The sequence below is a fragment of the Falco naumanni genome, chromosome Z, assembly GCF_017639655.2.
Source record: "Falco naumanni isolate bFalNau1 chromosome Z, bFalNau1.pat, whole genome shotgun sequence".
Taxonomy (NCBI): domain Eukaryota; kingdom Metazoa; phylum Chordata; class Aves; order Falconiformes; family Falconidae; genus Falco; species Falco naumanni.
In genome coordinates this window covers 13,110,385-13,125,125 of record NC_054080.1, presented here as the reverse complement: position 1 = coordinate 13,125,125, position 14,741 = coordinate 13,110,385, and the positions used below count along the sequence as shown (strand labels likewise).

The following is a 14,741-nucleotide window of genomic DNA, read 5'->3' as shown; positions in this document are numbered from 1 at the left end:
AAGGTCACTAGCTGTGTCTGTATGACTACACCATGGTCTCAGTTAGAAAGATTAGTTAGGTTTGACACCATTTTTGGTGCATTTGTTGGATGCTGAATACACTTAGCATGTGTGGTTTTCTGCCATGACTTACAGAATAGGAACTGGTAGATACTGAGAGCAATAGGTGTCTCTGCAAAATCCTTTCTGTGGTGGCTAATTTGTGGGTGGTGTTTTGTATGTCTGACCTGACTGGGGGGAGAAAACTGCAGTAGCCTTAGTCCAGAATTTTTAAATGGGATTAAATTCTTGGCCATTTACCATTTTCTCCCCTTTCGTTTAGTTTTCTTTGCACCAAAGAATAGAAACCTATGGGAAGTTGATCTAACCTTGATAAACGTGGTAGTTACAGAAGTAAAATTGGATGAACTGATCAAACTTTACACAGCAATTCAGTATATTTACCTACAGCAAATCTGTCAAAAAAAAAAAAAAAACCAACAACAAAAAAAACCCAAATATGTATGGTTAAAATAAATCAAGGATAAGGATGTCATAATGTTTAAGTTATTTTTCTTAAGACAGAAGAAAAGTTCATGTGATCACCAAACTGTAAAACAATAGTTGCTGAGGAAATAAATGTATCCTAAATTCCAGCAAGTAATTCCATGAGTACTTTTCTGTGAGGGGTTGGTTTTGTTGTTTTTCTATTTTTTCTGGTGTGTAGGGAAAACAAAAGAACTACAGAAAAAAAATCCGTTAACACTATTCCAGTCCTCTGTAAGCGACCATCTTTCCCTGCAAATGTGTACAGTCTGTGCATTAGCCTCCTTGCTGTTACTCAGTTTGTGTAAATTCTAATTTGTGTGGTCAAGTGAATTGTTTTGTTCTTCTGGACCAAATTCCAGTGTGCCCTTTGAAATTTCTCTGCAAATCTGTTGTGGATCGTCACGCAAGCAAGTTGGGCTGTGCAAAATCACAGGCTGGTTTTTGCAGCAGCCGAGGGGCTTGGGTGTTGACTGCATGTCCAGTTCTTTTGTTACTCTCAACACTTTTTTTTTTTTTTTCCTTCCTACTAGGAGCAAATGCCAGCATGACTAGGGTCTGAGGAAGTGCTTCTGTGTTCCTACCACGGGTTTGCGGGTGCAGAGGAAGGGTGCAAAGGACAGCAGGGATATTTTGAGCTACTATGGATATCCCCACTGATTTGGTGCCGTCCTCCATGATGTCCCAACCTGAGGTAATTGAGGTGAGCAGACCACAATGAAACGGGCAACTAAACTGACTGAACCTCTTTCCTATTTCCCCATTGAATCCTAGCTTTTTCTCCTGTCTCACTTCTGAGTCACAGAGGGAATTTTAGCTGAAATATTGTATTAGACAGTCATCACTTGCTAAAAATGTTGTCCTATTTTGACACATGACATTATTTTACTATTTGTTTAAGAAAATATATGGCAAAATACAGTCCTCATTGACTCCATGTAGGTGATCCCTGTACTATGGTTCATTTTTTACTGTGCCTAGTGAATACAGAATAGAAGAAGGTCATACTGTGGTTCAGTTGAAATAATGCCACAGGAAATTTCTGTTTCAGTGTTCTTATCAGGAAAGCTAAAGTTTTAAGCCGAAAGCAGTAATAAAATTAATAATGTATTACAATTACTAACACACTAATCTTGCTATCATGAATCAAAGTGTGTGTTTCAGGCTTGATATTTATAAATACTAAAGTGATTTCTTCAGCTAAACGTACTGAACACCAAGTACTTGTGTCTTTCTGGTGAAGTAAGTATTACAAACAGAAAGAGCTGTTAATAACAATCAAGATTTCATCTCAGAAAAGCATTTTTCAAAATCCCTTTGACTTCATAGAGATCCAAGTGTCTGTTACATCCTTAACAGTTCTAAGTTGTACATTTTACTGTAGAAGGCACCACAATTGCTTAAGGCAGATGTCAGATAACAGGAGATTTTATGTTTACTTTGCTTTTGTTTGTTGGCTGGAGGTTCTTTGGCTCAGGAGACTATACCTCTTAGCAGTCTGCACTAAGAAGTGCAGTAGTTCAGAAATCTCTCGACCCTGTGAATTTACAAAGACCATGTCCACTAGTAGGTGGTGATGTGAAGTGAGCTGAACCCAAAATCCTCTCTGGAGAAACTTCTTTGTCCTCCTCACTCTCCTGTGTTTCATATGGAGAACTAGTATATTTTAGAAGTATGTTTGTTGCTTTCCAAGTCTCTGTCCCTTTTAGGGTCAGGAGAAGGATTTTGGGTCTTTACAGTAGAACAGAATACCTAGTTGGAGGTGGATGCTGTATGCTTGTAGCCCAGGCTGTCTAGCTGCTTTCTCCCTTTCTGGGGAGAAAGACTCCTGCACGGGATCTCCTCACGTGCCCTGAAAGGCACTTGAACCCCCTGCCTCCATAGGTTGTCTCTTCAGACCCTTCTTTATATATGAGAAATTTGTGTATCTAAGGATTGCTGGTAAGGATAAATGCCTTTTTGAAGAGAAAATAAGTCAACTGTGGTGCAAGAATGAGTGGAAGAAAAGCTATCACTTGTAAAGGACTTGATCAGCACAGTCACCACTCGGTTGTACTTATGGTTCAATAAATACATGTGTCCTGTGACTGCAGGGAGTTTCTGCTGATTAAATCCTGCCATGGACTTGCATCACTAGACCCAAGGTCAGAGATAAATGGATGATTCTGGTCATTGACTTGTAATCTGAACAGCTGCCCTTCCACGCATGTGTTTTAGAGACTATGCATCAATAACGTTTGACTTAGGAGCTGAAAAGAAGTAGCAACAGGAAGAAAAGACTTGTATCTCAGTGTGGGAGATTGTCCCACAATGCCATTCTCTCAAGGTCATGCATAAAAATGGACTTTCATCGTTAGATGGAGGTATTGAAGTAAAGCACTTTTTAGACTGGGACTGCATGAGCTTGCCTTTCCCATTTGTGGTAGCATACAAATGAATTTTGGGTATAGTTTATAAAACTGTATTCATTAAAACACCTTTTTTTTTTTTTTCCTGGGGTGCATTGTTTTGCCTTTTAAAACAGAGCAGATGCTACAGTGTGCTGCAGAAGACATTTAGAGACTAATGTTTCAGGGAAGGATTTTATTTTTTTTAACTTGGAAGTAGCCTTGCATGCCTTTTGCATGAGCTAGATGGCATCTCAGAAGAAGTGTTTTGCTACTTTAAACTTTCTTTATCTTTAATCTTTTTTTAAGTTTTCTCTTAAAACTTTCTTTTGGCATTGCCAGGATAATTGGTTTCCTTCACATTTGATCAATTTAATCTTAGAAGTAAATATTATCTATTTTGTATACACATGTACATATATCTACGTGTGTATATGCATATCAGTAATAAATATTCCTCTGCCTACCATAAGTCCTTTAACTGCACAGGTCAAAAAGGAATAGACTCTTATTGGCCATAAAGGAGAATCCCAGATACCTCAGCAGGCTCTTTTGCAATCTGAAGCCCACCATGACAGGTTTTCACTTGGGCTTCAATCCTACAGATGTATGTGGTGGCACCACAATAAGTTCCTGCTAATTTAATTGCAAATGGTATCTTACTCAAGCTTTGCCTTCTGAGTCAGGTAACAAAAGATTCACATCTTGAGAAAGTTTTTTAAAGTCCCTTCTGGATACCAGGTGTGAAATTGTTACTGTTTTAAAATATTCTTATTGCTAGCATGCCACTATAGAAACTGCTTTTGGTGCTTTCTGCAACCCTCTACTGAAGCAACACATTGTCCATAGTCATGTCTCTTTGTACCCTCCCTACATACTGACCTGTCTGAAGCTCTTTGCTCCCGTCTTCTTCCCCCCCCCCCCCCCCCCCCCCCAGCATCCTGTTAACAGGCATAAGCTGTGATTAAGAGCACAGAATTAAGGCATCTTGGTCATGTTTAAATGTGAAGGATAAATAAAGTTTCAGGGTAGTTTAGCTATCCATAGCTGAAATCTGGAATAGAAAAAAAAATTCTGGGACACCATCCACAATATGTCAAAGAAGTCAATGAAATGAAAACCTTCAAGAATATGCTTTGAGTTTTTGGCAACAAGCTTTTATTGTAAGGCAGAGTCTAGTGGTTTCAGAACGGGTAAGTCATTCTGCTCTTAAAGAGAGAGAAACAAAATGTAACAAAACTTCTTGACTTTTAAGTTGGGGATATTTTGTGGTACATATGACTTCATACCTCAGCTATGTGTAAGCAAAATTATGTCACTAGAAACCTGATTAGTCTGATAATGCAGTAAGTGGAAAGTTAAATAATTCTGTGAGAAGCATTTAGCATCCCAGAGGGCTTTGCTGTTTGCAAAAAGGAAACATGACAAGTGATGATCTAAACTGATTAATGTACTCTGTAAAGTGATTAGTATCTTCTCTCTTTGTGAATGGCATGAGATGAATTCTGCACTAAAACCTTTGAAGAAGAAATTATTTGAGCTCCAGTTGCTTAATGAACCAGGGACTTCCAACAGTGCTTTAGAAATGCTTAAAACAAGAAAACAACAAAAATTCATCATTTTCTCTTTGCTTTTGCCAGCAGTGGATCCTACCAGCCAAATACTAGAAGTAAATGAATACATTGAAATAACTGCTTTGCAGCTGTTTCTAAGAGAAATCCAGAGCAGTTTCCATTATAGTGGCCTCTCATTGCTATGTGGTTACCAGAGCCAAAAACCACTTCTGCTCTGGGCCACTGAATGCTTACCTATTTTTCCCTTCTTTTTGTTTGAATTGGAGTGGAAGAGATTTAAACTACCCTTACCACAGGATGGTTATTCTCAGTAGCTTTTTTTCCCTCTTTGTAATGATGCTTGAGAACAAGTTTTTATGGAGTCACCCCTTTACCTAACAAAGGCCAACACGATTTGCATTTTGGATTTGGTGCCCAATTCTGCATCAACAAATGGGCGATTTTTTTTTTTCTCCCCTTCTAGGTGAGTAAACAAATTAACCTTTCTACCAAAACAAACCTGTGGTGGTGGTGAACAAGGTAAACGAGAACAAAAGGAAATGGTGAGACTGGAAGTAGTCATTTGTGATCAGAGCTATATCCATCCAGTTACAGGCATCATAGGGAATGGGCTTTTTTAATCTTACACTAGAGGAGATTACCAGGAGTTCAAAAGAGATCTCTGTTTTGTTCGAAGTAGACCAATACTGCCTTATAGGCAGCTGCTCAGTACTGTATGAACAAGTTACTGGTAGAGAACCCATTGCTGCCAGAGCTCTGAGAAATATCTTTCTATATTCTGTTTATATGTTTCACAAAACAGTGCATCAAAGCAAAAGAAACACAAACTGTCTAATGTATATTTCAAGAAAAAATTATTTGCCATGGTAAACACAGAATAGTCATCTTATTTCCATTTGGAAATTTCCAGTCCAAAATGAAATTTACTGTGCTCATTAACATAATTTTGAATAAGCATTTTGTTTGTAGGCTAAGCTCTCCCAAGTGCTCACACTGCTGGTTTGCTTCACAAGGAGTAATGGAAGCTGTGCCCTGGAGGTGCAAGTAGCCCCAGTAACCTACAGCATTTTGTCCGCATAAAAGGCCAGTCTTTCAGCCGCTATAGCCAAGAATTAATTCCCAGCTTGGCTTACTGAGCACCAAACTGGACCCAAAGGATGCATGAAAGTTCACTTCCGTGTTAGAGGTGCAGATCTTTTTTCCCCTCCCATTTCTTCCACTCCTGTGGCTTCTAAAGTGACACAGATAGGGGACTGTGTGCTGCACCCCTCTCCAGAAAGTTCCTCCTGGGACTGGGGTCTTTGGGAAAGGTCTGTCCTGTGCTGCACTTGTCCTGCACAGCAGCCTTCAAGGGGTTTGCAGCAGGTCAGATGCCTGGCTGTGATGTTGAGAGTGAGGCAGGTAGGCATCGGGAGTGTGAGCTGGGCAAGATGGTGGAGAAGCCTAGTCTGCATCATGACACAAACTTCTTTTGAAGATGTAAGAGGTGGAGTATTTCAGTCACTAAATTAAGCGATGGACTATAATTGTCTTCCTCTATCTCCCACAAAGCTGGGAAATGTTGAGTCTACAGCTGTGTTTGGCTACTGCTTGTGAAGCTCAGCCTGTCATGAAAGCTCTCTCAGAAGAAAACAAAGCTTGCAGGGCTTTGTAGAAGCCCTTTCTATACTCTGTATGGGACATTTAGGCTCAACTACCTGATTTGGGTTCAACATGCCCTATCATGTCTCTCCTAGCAGCAAAGCAAATTAGCTATTTTTGCAATACCTCCACGTTGCAGTGGTGGCCTCCCTCCAAGATGAGCTTGAATGGTGGAGATGGGGTGACAGAGAAGTGCTGTTTGGGAATAAAAAAATCTAATATTCAAAGTGTTTAAGCCATGCTAGCAAAGTAAGTGGGATGTGATGATGTAGAACTATGCTCCAATTCAAACATTTGCTCCTCAACTAGAAAATGTTCATTAGAACATGTAGGTAGTGCTGGCGAGCGATGCAGCTCACCTGAAAATGTGGAAAAGGAGGAACAACACAGCAGTGTCTGAATTATTGGGTAGGTTGCTGGAGGGATGAGTTCACTGTTTTTCATTGGATATTTTTCCCAACTCTTCTAGCTTTCTAATTTCTTGAAACTCCTTTTGCTTGCAGAATTCTGCAGTGAAAGAGACTTCACGTGCATGTGCTTGTGCATGCATGCTTCCTTTCTGTAGCAGTACCAAGTGCTGCCTCTGTGGGTTCAACTTCTTGTAATCTGCAATGCTGTTGGGCCAGCTCAGTGTTGCTCCTGACCGTCACTACTCTTCAATAATGCTCTTGTGTTTGAATAGCAAATTTCATGGCTCCTGATTTATCTGTCCTGAAAAGCTGTAAGCTGAGTCGAGGTATTTCAGACTTGATAGTTACCCTGGCATCTTCCAGAAGAAAGGTATTTTTGGAGTTTGCTGGATTTCCTGCTTTCACTCATGCCTTTTTTTTTTTTTTTTTTTAGCCCATGGAAACTATTTTTGAACTTGCTTTTGTAGTAGTCAACAGTGAATAAGCAGTAGAGAAGGTCAACACCCTCCCTGATTTTATAGTCAGTCTGTGGAGGTCTTAATCATAGTTTCCAACAGGATCTGTGTCACTTGTGAATTATACCTTTCAGTAGTAAAATTGCTTCTTTTTCCAGTATTGCTGGTGTCTGGATCTCTTTGGTACACTGAGCGGCTAGATAGGTTGAGGTTACTCTTTCCAGGTATAAGACACTGAACTGAGAAGTTCTGTTTCTAGTAGTTGGGACACTTGTTAGATCTGAGACTCCATAGTAATACAGTTTACAACAAAAGCATCCTAAAAATGATTTAATACGGTAGCTATTGCCACGCTGTCCCTAAGCTTTATCATGTCACAGCAGAGTTAAAGGGATCCCTTATTGTACAAGTTTTTTATTAAGTGTTGAACAATTACTTCGGAAGATGCAATTCTGAAAAGAATATGTGAGAAGCTGTTGTGTCTTGGTGGTAGGGTTTCATACTTTCATTGTGCAGAGGATATTGTATCTGTACATAGGCATAGTAGGCATAAGGCTATAATTAATCAGGACCCTTGCCTTGAGACTTTCTGATTTCTTAATTTTTTTTTTATTTTACTTAAACTTTGGGTAAATGCCTCCTCAACTTTTACTTTAAAGTAAACACTGTCTTTTCCCCTTTGTTTTTAAACTTATTCTTTTTCTTTCTGCAGTTTGAACAATAGTTTGTGTTTTTCATTAGATAATAGAGAAATTTTTTGTTGCAACTCGGAATTTTTTTCTCATCTGTTACAACTTTATTTTCATAAAACCCATGGTTTTGCAGCTGTGGGTTAAGAAAGTATTTATGTATTGAGTCAGTTATTCCTATACTTACTTGCTTATGCTTATGTTAAAATATTCTTAATTGATACTCTTATTTGGGGATTTTGAAGTTGGTGCTTCCCCAGAGTTTTTCAGCTCTAGCCTTCCTGGTATATTGGTAAACTTCAGAGTATTTATGTAAACTGAAGGCAGTGTTACTGCTTTTCCAGTCACTGCAGCGCTAAATGTAAGGGTGTAAGACACCTCTGCTGTTTTGGAGTCCTAGTCCATCATTCCTAATTTTGCATTTCCCCTGAAATGCTTTCTGGATTTCTGGCAGCACTAAGAATGCTAAATATTATTTTTAGGATCCAATACTAGCTACCTCAGAATTAAAATATCATCCTGTACAGAATGAGTCTCCTCAGAGTCCTGCAAACTTGAAGGAAACTGCATGCAAGTTGCATGACTTCTCAAAATTGTGGTCGCTGACTTGTACTTGGCATTTCATTGTGTACAAAATTATAATCTCCCTCAGATTTCCTTGCCAAATAAATTGCTTTTCATCTCCTGTTTGCATTCTGGGTAAGAAAACAGCAGCATGTCAAGGTTAGTTCAGTAAAGGGAGAGGTAAAAAAAAAAAAGAGGAGCAGACTGTGTTCAGAGAGCTTAGGGTCAAAATATTTTTAAGAATTTTCTTGGTTATGGAATAAGTTTTGTGGTTTCCAAGTTTTAAAAGCTCTGTAGAAGTGAGACCTTAGTATTCTAAGAATGTTCAGTTCTGTTTCTCTCGGTAAGAAATAAATACACTTGTGCATGCTGGGGTGGAGGTGGGGTGTGAGTGTCCTCTTTTCCTTTTCTGTTTTTTGTTAGGTGGACTGAGGAACTCAGCAAACACTTGGATTGTAGTGGGGTTTGTAAACTGATCATTTGCCCCTCAGGCACCTTGTGCTAACTAAATGCTTCGTTTAGATGGTATCAATCAGCAGTGTTTGAAAACTTGGTGGTGTTTGTTTTCCACCCTAAGCATCTCTCCAGGCACAGACCTCACCAGGTGGGCTGTCACTCACCTCTTAGCTGGCAGGATTCAGAGATTCCCCTCTCGCCTTCCCACTCCAGGCAGCCAGTACCTTCTCCATTCTGATCCTTTCCCAAGAGGGAAGAGGTGGGTAAGGGCCTGCTCACTTAAGAACATCCCACAGGCAAGCTGCTCCATGTCTTGGATCCAGATCCTCACCCCACTCTTTGAGCTGTGATGGAGAAGTGGGACAGCAGCAAGACAAATCAAACACAAAACACTGTAAAGATGTTTGCATGGGTTTTTATTCCCAGTCTCCCCACTGCCACCCCAGTGGCTTGGTTCCATACCACCAAAGGAGAGGAACCAAGAGGATGAGTATAGCATGTAGCGGCTGGAAAGGCCAGTGCCAAGGTGATGTCTGGTCACAGGATGACTTGGTTTTGACTATAGAAGCAGAGCAAGGTTTATTTATTAAGTCCTGGTGCCAAATTTCCTGGTCTGTGTGTACTATGTTGTGGTTATAACTACGTCATACCAATATTAAGAGATTTAACTCCATGTGCTCAGGACTTTCTTGTTCTTTTGTTTGGGACAACTGTGTCTTGAGTATTAAATCAACCTCACGTAGTTAGAGGAGGCTTTGTGTTTAGCCTGCTATTACTCCATTTTGCTTTATCTGTCTTGTTGCTTTATAATCCAGACCTTTCTTTTCTCTACAGGGATGTGTCCTAGAGGTTCAGTTAACATGGGCAATTTGCAGCTCAGTTTGTTTTAAACTTCTGTTGAGATATTCTAAATGGATGAGGTAAATCTCAGGGCATTGCACATCTGGCTTACCCAGGCAATGAAACACACTGAGTGAAACTTCAGGAAATTAAAATATAAACTTCCCTGCCCCTTTTCCTGCAGGGGCAGGAGAGGGGATGAGTCTGCCTGCTTGGATTGCTGTTATGGTATGTTAACACTTTCGGTACTCGGAGATATGTTGTGTTTCTCTCCCGCTTGAGCCTTTCCAGTCAGAGAGCAGCATCATAGGTAAATGCAATACCTTGGGATTTGTACATTCGTGACCTGGGAGATCAAAACCTTCCTGTAAGATATATGCTGGCATCTGAGAAAGCTGGTCATCTGAAATTCCCCTGTTAGAACTTCTGTCAGCAAACTATCTCTTCTGCTCTTCTTTCCCTTGGGACTGAAAAGATTGTTTTTAAAAGAGTTCCCAGGTTTTAAATTGGCACACCCTAAAACCAAAACTTCTCCAAGATCCCTTATGCAAACAGAGCATTTTGTTCCTGTGTCTTCAAAATGAGAAGCAGTGACCTTCATGCTATTCCTCCAAGATTGCTGCAGTGCTGTCGTGCTTTTAAATAGAACAAGTCTAACTGTAGTGTTTTACATATTCATGTGTGTTGCATACGTTCAGCCCCGGCTTGGCATTTTGTGAGGAAGACAAGATATTTTTTATCATATCTTATTTCATATTTCATGTGAAAAGGCTGGGGAGAATATTACAAAATAAGGGAATAATTCACATTCTAAACCCACTTGCAAAACAAAGCCACACAATCACCCTTTTTTTTTATGTGTATCTACCACAGTTTAAGTTTCTGAATTAAAAATATGTTGTCAGGTGTAGCTGGCCTCTGCCTACAGGAGCAACTGTGGAGCAGGAATAGTTACATATGGGCAGCAGCCATCTGAAAGGAATTTAGATGGACAAATATATAGACAAAGAGAGAATTTAGTCAGGAATGCAAAAGTCCCCACTAGATCCTGGAGTCCTGACCTTCTCCATAATTCAGACTGCAAGACTGCATCCAGGTATTCCTACAGAGAGCAAAGAAACCAGGGCATTCACATAATTAATGCAGATGTTGGCAAGCTTTTATAAGGGCCACTAATTCATTCGTATGACTTCCTCTCTCCCTCAAGGGTTCCTATACTTGACCTGTTATTACCACGTGGTCTTTAAACAAAGAATTAAAGCCAGATGTCTTGTAGCTAGGTTCCCCTTTAAGTATCCTTTATAAATTGTTTTTTCTGTACAACAGAAAGATCTTACATGAGAACTTTTTAAAATTCTTAAATAATTAAGGCCGAAAGGTTTCTAACCTGAGAGTTGATGTATCCTAGAGGAACAATAAAAGTTTTATAGTCACTGTGCTGAGAAATACTGTTTACTCTAGCTTTTTATTATCCTGGGTCTGCAAATGTTTCTGATCAGTGTTTGTGTTGGAGGTAAAATCATTCTAAAAAAGACCTTTTTCTCTAACATAAGTCTAAATGTCATGTAATGCACTTTGGATATAGGTGGAAAGTTTTGTATATTGCTTTATTGAAATTAGCTTAATTGTGTTGACAAACAGATGGAAATAAAATGAAACAGAAACAGCTCTGGGTAATTCTAAGGAAATCTTTATCAGATACTATTTTCACTCAAGTCCAGTTACTAATTCTGTTTCCCATTTCGGTACATCTTGGTTTCAACATGAAGGTCAGGTTAGTTGTAGCATTTCCTGCAGAACGGCTGGAGCTGTCCAAAACATAGGTTTTTGTTTGCATGCTTTAATGGGAAGAAATTCTCATCCTTTCTTCTTGTTGTTCTGCTCTTTGATTGGTCTTATTACCTGGTTTCTTGCTAAAATTGGTTGCCTTCTTGTAAAAATTCAAATTTAGTAGAGTTTCACAGCCATAAAAGTAGGGTGTCAGAGCCAAGTCTCCTGGGTCTCTTTAGAAAGAGACTTTTTTGACATTATTTTCTTGGTTTGGGGCTTTTTTAATTATTATTATTACAACTTTGTTGTTAAGCTGTGCCAAACAGGGAACCAGGATGTCATTCAGAGGGTTTCTTTTTCTAAGTTTTGCCTTTTGGGAATTGCACCTTGAGTAACTGATTATAAGTGAGGAAGGAAGCTCATTAAGCATTTTCTTGTTAGCTAACAGCTTTATGCAAAACTTCCACATCGTGGTGGAGTGTAAGGCTTGTATTTGCACCTGTAGCTGTGCTCAGCTGAGTACTCTGCGAGGAAAATAGTGTATTCCCTAACATAGCCGTAACAATACTTAATGCAAGAAATAAGGCTTGATGCTTTTAACACTGGTTAAGTTGAATACTGTTTTTCTGATTTCTTGCTTTGCTCCTATTTCAAATTGGTGTAAGCCAGTTTAGATGAGTTATATTTCTAACCCTGATTTGAAATTTGGCTGATGAAAAAAGAAGAATGCTTGCAGAAATACACTGATATGCTTCTGTTGTTTGTAAATGCACTGCATGTTTTATGGACATGGCTCCCAGCCCTGGCAATTCTGTCTTAGAGCATATTGATGATCTTAGTCGAGGGTATTCTTCCCAGTTTTTAAGACAGAACAACAAGGAATGCCCCTGATGGAGATGTGAATGAATCAAAACCTCCTAGGATATGTAATCCACTTCTTCTCCTCTTTGAGAAGCACTTCTTTTAACACCACTCCAGCCAAACAACAGTTTTATGCACTGATAATGTAAATAAGGTGCCCTGTAACAACGTTAACTTTTCCTACAAATTGCATGCCCTTCTTTTTAAGCGAATTTTCAGCAGGTCTGCTTAGCCAGAAGCTCATTTGCAATGCAATTTACAACTACGTCAGAAATCATGCTAGCTCCCAGAGCAGATGGAACCATTTCTGGATGTTTCTAATCTGGTTGCTGTTACTGGACTCCTCAGAGCAATTGTTTGCGAGTTGTGGAATGTCATTTGGTCTGAACAAATGAATTTGTTCTGAAGTGTGTTCCCTTCCTGTCCCCCTCCCTGCTCTCTGCGCGTGTCTTGTCCATGGAAGCAATCATATGTTTTCAGTTCTGATGTCATTCTTTTTTTTTTCTCTGTTGGTTTTTTCCTCCCCTCTCTTCTTTCAGTCCACAGCCATGAGCGAACCACAGTGTTACTACAATGAAACCATTGCCTTCTTTTATAACCGAAGTGGAAAATATCTAGCCACGGAATGGAACACTGTCAGCAAACTTGTAATGGGACTGGGGATTACCGTCTGCATCTTCATAATGCTGGCCAATCTCTTGGTTATGGTGGCTATTTACGTCAACCGCCGATTCCACTTTCCTATTTATTACTTAATGGCCAACTTAGCTGCTGCGGACTTCTTTGCAGGGCTGGCCTACTTTTACTTAATGTTCAACACAGGACCCAACACTAGAAGACTGACTGTAAGCACCTGGCTTCTCCGTCAGGGTCTCATTGACACTAGCCTGACAGCTTCTGTAGCCAATTTGTTGGCCATCGCTATTGAGCGGCACATAACGGTTTTCCGAATGCAGCTACATACTCGGATGAGCAACCGGCGAGTCGTGGTCGTAATTGTTGTAATCTGGACTATGGCCATCGTCATGGGCGCCATACCAAGTGTTGGATGGAACTGCATTTGTGACATCACTCACTGCTCCAACATGGCACCACTCTATAGTGACTCCTACCTGGTCTTCTGGGCTATTTTCAACCTGGTCACTTTTGTGGTCATGGTAGTCCTATATGCTCATATCTTTGGGTATGTCCGCCAAAGGACTATGAGAATGTCCAGGCACAGTTCTGGACCCCGCAGGAATCGGGACACCATGATGAGCCTCCTGAAGACTGTGGTCATTGTGCTTGGTAAGTGCTTTATTTGCCTCCCCTGTTCTTCCCCCTCTGTTTCTTATCAGGAGATTTCAGTAATGCATGTCCAGCTTCTGGGAGTTCAGCAGCATTTGGAAGACACTACGAGAGGTGGTGGTAAATAGAACTCCCAGCATTCATTACTGTGTTTGGACTAGCAATTTTATTTATGGAAGTGGGCATAAGAGACTTGGTCACTCAGCTCTGTGACATGAAACTGATGAAAATCCCGAGCCTTGAGATGTAAGCAGCAATGCAGTTTTAAAACCTGTTGTAGCAGCCTGTACTGTGCCGTGTTGGCTCTTTTGTCTTTGAAGATGCCAAATGACTGCAACCCTAAAATAGTACAGGGAAGGCTCAGTCTTCCACTGAAGTACCTCTCACTTCCTTTTTTGCCAGCCAAAAGCTGTCGTGTGAATTCAGGCAGTGCACTTGCATTTCAAGAACAGTGAGGGGCTACAGGCTACTGAAGAAAAAGGTTTTGCATTTTAAGCAGGGCTGCATGTACAGTTTGCTGAGGTCATTAATATTTGGCACATCTGAGCACTTGACAACTTTCTAATGCAGAAAAGTAGCATATGGGGCACTGGTGTGCTTCAGTACACTGCTCAGGAGGTGCCTGAACTTCAGGGCCTGGAAAACAGGGAAACGTGAGGCAAATGTCATGACACACTTTGGAGTCAGAAGGTTCCTGTCTTTCTGTGAATTGCTGTATTTGTTTTTTGTCTGGGACTCCCAATTTTCTTATGCAAAAGCATGGCTTGGATACTGGGTACCATTCCCTGGTGATGTTCTTTGCAGTTTATCCTGCTCGTTGTTGCCACACATAATGGCGAGCTGCAGGCAGGCAGGGATGGTGCTAGTTTTTTCTTTGTCCCAACCTGTGTTCCCACCCATGAGGTCCTCCAGCACTGTACACAGGTCTCTTGGGATCCTAGTACCCTGTTGTATGGTGAAGTTGCCCTAGTAGTCCATAAATAGCCCCAGTTCTTGCTTTGACATCCTGATTTCTATGGCTTTACACTGTGACTTGTGTTTTTTTAGCAGTTTCTGTCTACACAAACACAGCAGAACAGTTGCAGAGATTTGATGTGAGTCACTGTGTCAACTCATATGTTAGCTTAAGAGTGTACATGTTACTCTTGGACCTAGTGATTAGTTTTGTAACCAGAACATGAACTGTGTAGTTGACTAACCTGTTCAGCCATTGGTAAGATGTATTCCTACATGCCTGCTCTTCTCTTTAGGGAAAGAATCTCTGAGTTTTGCAAGGGAGGCT

At 40.3% G+C, this 14,741-nt stretch overlaps 1 protein-coding gene across 2 annotated transcripts in view; it reads left to right on the top strand.

The window, feature by feature from the left end:
* LPAR1 (lysophosphatidic acid receptor 1) overlaps positions 1-14,741 on the top strand; it is a 69,502-nt gene that overhangs the window by 19,234 nt on the left and 35,527 nt on the right. For both annotated transcript variants that reach the window (XM_040580469.1, XM_040580470.1), the window contains exons 2-3: positions 1,059-1,228; positions 12,712-13,459. In XM_040580469.1, coding sequence (XP_040436403.1) covers positions 1,169-1,228; positions 12,712-13,459 — 808 coding nt within the window. In that variant the 5' untranslated portion in view covers positions 1,059-1,168. The remainder of the gene's footprint in view (positions 1-1,058; positions 1,229-12,711; positions 13,460-14,741) is intronic.